This window comes from Archocentrus centrarchus, chromosome 6 (assembly GCF_007364275.1).
Source record: "Archocentrus centrarchus isolate MPI-CPG fArcCen1 chromosome 6, fArcCen1, whole genome shotgun sequence".
NCBI classification, from domain to species: Eukaryota; Metazoa; Chordata; class Actinopteri; order Cichliformes; family Cichlidae; genus Archocentrus; species Archocentrus centrarchus.
Window position 1 is genome coordinate 30,646,937 of NC_044351.1, and position 6,000 is coordinate 30,652,936.

The window sequence follows — 6,000 nt, forward strand, 5'->3', positions numbered from 1 at the left end:
GAAAAGGAACGAATCAAATATTCACCAGAAACTGCGTCATCATGTTTGCATCTGTTGCTCTACTATTGCTGTTGATGTGGTTGCTTCTCTTGCTTCTCTTTCTGACACAAAGACCGAAAATTTTCCCTCCAGGCCCCCGACCAATCCCTGTCCTTGGAAACCTGCTGGATCTCAATCTGCAGAACCCCATTGCTGATCTGGAGAGGGTTAATTATTTTTTCTAAGACAACCAAATTTGTTAATAAATGTATTCACTAATGTATGCACTGATGAGTTTATTTAAGATTCCTACAAAGATTTCTTTAAATCTTTTAATTATGACTTTGATTATGTCCTGGTGCATGATGTGAATTTATTCATCTGGATTTGTTTTGCTTCTATGTGGGTGCAATCAGATTCGCAAAACAGATCTTAAAGATGTCAAAGATTTTAGGTGAATAAAAAAGCTACAAACAATTTAATAACTTAACTGACAGCAACTGTTTTTAATCTAGAAGGGAATCATCATTTGCTGAATGCTCCTACACATGAATCAATATGAAGGCATTTCCTCAAGTAAATATTTCAAAAAATCAATGAAAATAAGTAAAATATTCAAAAGTCATTTATTTCATGCTAGTTATTTTATGCAGCAGTTTGTCTGCCAGACCTGATGAGCTCAGCTCCTCGCCCCAAATGATCCAGAACAGTCGCTCTGTGAGCTCATACTTAATTATTACCAGAAATCAAAACTCAAAAAGAATAAAGCTACCTTTCTAGTGGTGCAGTTCATGCTGTGAGGTTAAGTTACTCAAAATAAGGTCACTCATTTGGAATGAATGTTCATAATAAAAATCGACTTGTTACAGGTCCACTGATTGCACTGAATCAAGGGTATTCTCACATCAGTCTTAAAAAAAAGCACTTTTATCATCTCCCCAGCTGGCTAATCGCTGTGGTAACATCTATAGCCTTTACATTGGTCCCAGGCCTGCAGTCATTATCAATGGGCTGCAGGCCTTAAAAGAGGCGCTGGTACACAAGCTGTGGACTTCTCTGGCAGACCACAAGACCTGATGGCCCAATCACGCTGCACAAATAAAAGGTACTGTAGCCCCCTTGATTTTCTGTCTTTTATCCATGCGTTAGAGTTAGGATAGATCTTCCCCACACCTGCAATTTCACTTAAAACTAGTGTTTTTAAAGTTTACTTATAAGTTATTTCAAGTTATTTCATAATTAAAATGTGCATTGTACCAGGAAAGCTACACCTCATATTCCTGTAAAACTGTTGCAAACTTCAAGCTGATTTAAACAGTTGCCTCTGCAAAACAGGGTGAATTAAATTAGTGTAAGGGACTTATTTGGTATGAGCATCACCCAACATCAGTGAAGGAAGTACTTATTTCCTTTAAGATATTGTATATACTACTTTCAGCTGCTCTGTTATTCACGAGGGGCCACCAACAGCAGTAACTCATGTTTACACCAGATGCCCTTCCTGATATTACTCCCAAGGGTTTTTGTGTCCTCCTAGAAGAGAACTGGAGATCATTTGCTTGTGGGGCAAATGTGTAACTATTACACTATGAAAACACGGCTGTAGTGTTGTCCTCTGTTTGTTCTGGTCTAGAAGTTGCATAAGTAATGCTTTTGTTGAATGCAATAGTTTAAGCTGAAAGGTAACATTGACCACTGTGGAAATGTATGCAGACATATTAGAATGAGCGAGATGGGAGTACAAGATTAAAATATTAAGTGGAAACACGTGAACTACTAAATCATCAAAACTGGCCCAAGTACTGTGGTAACATTGGGTGTAATGTAACTACTCTGAAACAAAGTAATGCTAGATATTAAAAGGCTTTACATGGCACCACCTGGGGGCAGCAGTCAAAAAAAAGAGGTAATTGCTTAATATACCATGAAACTTCATTAGAGCATTTGACAGCACATTTAAAAAACCTCTTTTATTTATTTATTTTTTCAATGTAGCTCATGCTCCAGGAGTAGTTTTAGCAGATTATAGTCCTGGTTGGACAGAACACAGACGCTTTGGCCTGATGACCCTGAGAAACTTCGGGCTAGGGAAACAGTCCATGGAGCAGAGGATTCTGGGAGAAATACACCACACTGTAAAATGTCTGCAGCAAACTGTTGGTATGTTCTTCACCAGATTGTAATTAATTGTTTTTTGGCCTGCTATTAATACTGAACATGCCGAGGCCCTACCCTCGGCATCAGCATTATAAAGAAACAAATGTTCTTCATAAGGTTGTGCCTGAAAACTCTGTTCACGTTGTTTCTCCAGGTAGGCCCACAGACCCCCACCTGCTGTTCCACAACACAACCTCCAACATCATATGCCAAGTTCTGTTTGCCAAGCGGTTTCTGTTCGCCTTTTTCATGAGACATCCAAACTAATTAACGGGCGCTGGGGTACGGTGAGTCAGCAGATCTCATCACTAATATAATACAGACTAAATGCAATTGATAAACAGGGTCACACCATAATATGACCTCCAGCAACACTAAATTCTTATTTTTTTCATCCACACAGATTTATGATTATCTTCCAATTGTGCGCTCCTTGCCGCTACCTTTCCAGAAAGCCTCTAAATATTTCAGGGTATGTTTTGGCAAGCTTTCATTTGAACACTTGGTAAATGAGCCTTATATGCTATGTTTTACACAGATATGATAGCCACCCTCTCAAACATTTAGTGATGTACTTCATAGACAATTAGTAAGTTCTTTAGCCATAACCGACATATATCAAAATCAAAATGTTTTCCTCATAACCATGAAAATTGTTTTAATAATATTTTAAAATAGCCATCATCTCACTGATTGCAATGATTTTTTTTTTTAAAAAGTGCCTATATAAGATAATAAAAAAATGCTTTAAGGAGAGGTGACGTATATGAGTATTCACAGTAATCTCAAAAATTGTCCCCAAAAAAGAAAAATATGTCTTTCATGTAGCTGCTGAAACACTGTTACTTTCTTACTGAACATGCTGAAAATCATGAGGAGAAGCAGCCTAGAACAATCACAAACAGTGCCTGCAGTATTAGCTGTGCGAATCAATTATTTGGGCCACTAAGTGAAACCTAGTCATGTGTGACAGTGCTTTTTTTTTATGTCAGCATGACACACGGGCAGTCATGGGAATTACTCATCAAAGCTTTTTTCCTTGTTAGAGTGCTCATGAAAGATATTTGGAGATGCTGGAGGAGAACAAAAAGACCAGAGTTCCTGGTAAACCACGTCATTTCATGGACTGCTACTTGGATGAACTGGATAAGGGTGTGTGTGTGGTGTGTGTGTGTGTGGTGTGTGTGTGTGTGTGTGTGTGTGTGTGTGTGTGTGTGTGTGTGTGTGTGTGTGTGTGTGTGTGTGTGTGTGTGTGTGCGTGTGAAACAGCTGATGATAATGGAATTTTTAAAAATAAACTTCACTCGCTCTTTTCGTCTCTCCTGTGCCTCCAAAGAGAGGAAATGATGGCTCATCATTTTCTGAAGACCAGCTCTGTGCATTTATTTTGGATCTTCACTATGCTGGAACTGACACAACTGCAAACACTGTGCTTGCTGCCATCCTCTACCTGATGAATTACCCGGAGGTGCAGGGTATGCTTTTATATGATGTCTTATTATAATCTTATAATCTTACAGATTAGGTACGTGTTTGATGCGTTGTGAACAAATACCTGCAAAACGAATGACCTCTTGATCCTGCAGGAATGATGGGATATACTGTAACACCATCTGGGCAATAGATTTTAGACAATACAGATTTACAGAGTAAAGGTTCAGGATAAAAAAGTAACTACAGTATCAATACTGTTCTTTACTGCCAAAGCAGGTACTCAAAGACAGCACGGTACCTGCAATGATTTGTTCTTTAGTATACTGCTCACTGACACTCTTACAGGCAAAGGCAGCTATAGTATACACTGCTCAAACATTTAAAGGAACACTTTTTAATCAGAGTTTAGCCTCAACTCAGTTTAACTTCTGAGATATTGATCTAGGCTGGTTAGTAGCAGAGGAAGTTGTTAATCAGTTTTAGTTTCCGACGTCCTCTAGTGGGCCTTCTGCTCACTGTCCAGCATCATGGAGCCCAACTGGCATTTGACCTAGAATGCCAGAACTGGCAACAGCTATGCTGCTGTTGTGCAAAGCAGGGTGGGAAAGCACACTCTGCTTTCATCTAACATTCACACAAGCTTACACTCTGATGGATGCATCAGGAAACTGGGATTCAGTATTTTACCCAAGGATGCTGTTGAGCGGGTCGTCTACCAACTGGAGACGACCCGCTCAACTTCCTGAGCCATGTAGCCAGAAGACAGAGCACTAACCTACATTTGTGGATGACATGGTGAACACTGTTCACAGGCAATAATTTCTGGAAGTGTTCCTGAGCCCATGCAGTAATCTCCATGACAGAATCATGACTTTAATGCAGTGCCACCTGAGGGCTCAAAGGTCACAGGTATCCAATGCTGATTTTCAGCCTTGTCTCTTGCACACAGAGATTTCTGCAGGTTCTCTGAATCTTTTGATGATGTGTTCTGTACATGATGAGATATTCAAAGGCTTCACAATTTCACACTGAGGAACAGTATTCTTGTTTCACAATTTGTACATGCAGGGTTTTTATTTTGCAGATTGGTGAACATCAGCCCATCTTTACTTCTGAGAAACTCTCTTAGATCTTATTACAGATGTTACAGCCAGTCATGTTATTCACCTGTTGGCGGTTAACCTATAAGCTAATATTTCCATATTTTATTGTGAATAAAATATTGGTTTATGAAACGTGCAAATTATTGCATTCAATATTAATTTTTATTTCTATTATTGAAACTGAAGTTGCATACATGTCTCGCACAGTTCTTTGGTTTCACTTAATGACATTAACTTTATTTCTCAGAACGCTGTCAGCGGGAAAAAGTTCTGGATGGAAAAGATCAAGCCAGTTTTGAAGATAGACACCAGATGCCCTACATGCAGGTATCATATTCATATTTATTCTGAAATAACATGTCATAAAACAATGCATTCTTTCTATTTCTTAGTGTAATGTATTTGTCATGCAGGCTGTTATTCATGAGGTCCAGAGGATGGCGAACACTGTTCCACTCAACGTCTTCTACCGCACTACTAAAGACACAGAGTTAATGGGATACTCCAATATAAAGAAAATAGAACATAATTTGCTTGATTGTGAAGTATATTTACAGCGTTGGAAACTGGACACATATGTGAGAGGGTGAAAGTTGTTTTTGTGTTCTTTAGGGAACCATAGTCATCCCCAACCTGTCGTCAGTGCTGTTTGAGGAGAGAAAATGGAAATCCCCCCGTGAGTTTAACCCTGAAAACTTCCTCAGTGTCAGTGGGGAGTTTGTTAAACCAGAAGCCTTTCTGCCTTTCTCTGCTGGTACATTCATTTTTAATTCACATGTTTATATTATCCAGTTAAAGAAAATATGTGGGATTTAAGGCATGTGTTTGTGGGTATTTTAAACTGCAGGTCCTCGGATATGTCTCGGAGAAGGTCTGGCTCGTATGGAGCTCTTCCTCATTGTGGTGACTCTGCTGAGGAGTTTAAGTTCATCTGGCCTGAAGATGCAGGAGAATCAGACTTCACTCCGATCTGTGGGTTAACAAAGACCCCCAAACCATACCACATAAAGATCCAGCTCAGAGGAACTGACTGATGGGCCAAAATGCAACACTTTGAATAAAAACGTAATCCTGATACTGAAATAAAACAATAAAAAAATAATAATCCACACAAGATCAAATCACTTTGTGTATGATAAACGGTCTCTCTGGTAGTTCTGGTAGTTACAAACCACCAGAAAATTATAAGCAACCCTTCAATTTCACTCAGTTTCATCAAACATTATAAGCATCCAGTTTCCTGGCCCTCAGCTTTAAAATACCTTTTGCTTTGTTGTTGGTATGAAGTTGAAATAAACAGTAACAAATATTTGGTCAGCATCAATAA

At 38.9% G+C, this 6,000-nt stretch overlaps 1 protein-coding gene across 1 annotated transcript; it reads left to right on the top strand.

The window, feature by feature from the left end:
* Positions 1 to 41: 41 nt before the first annotated feature.
* Positions 42 to 5,707, top strand: LOC115782021 (cytochrome P450 2F2-like). Its single transcript, XM_030731989.1, is given in 14 exon segments — positions 42 to 206; positions 922 to 1,012; positions 1,015 to 1,089; positions 1,975 to 2,139; positions 2,291 to 2,368; positions 2,371 to 2,423; positions 2,540 to 2,608; positions 3,183 to 3,290; positions 3,473 to 3,611; positions 4,921 to 5,000; positions 5,087 to 5,186; positions 5,284 to 5,427; positions 5,521 to 5,586; positions 5,589 to 5,707. Coding segments are annotated over 14 exon segments (1,452 nt in total).
* Positions 5,708 to 6,000: the final 293 nt, after the last annotated feature.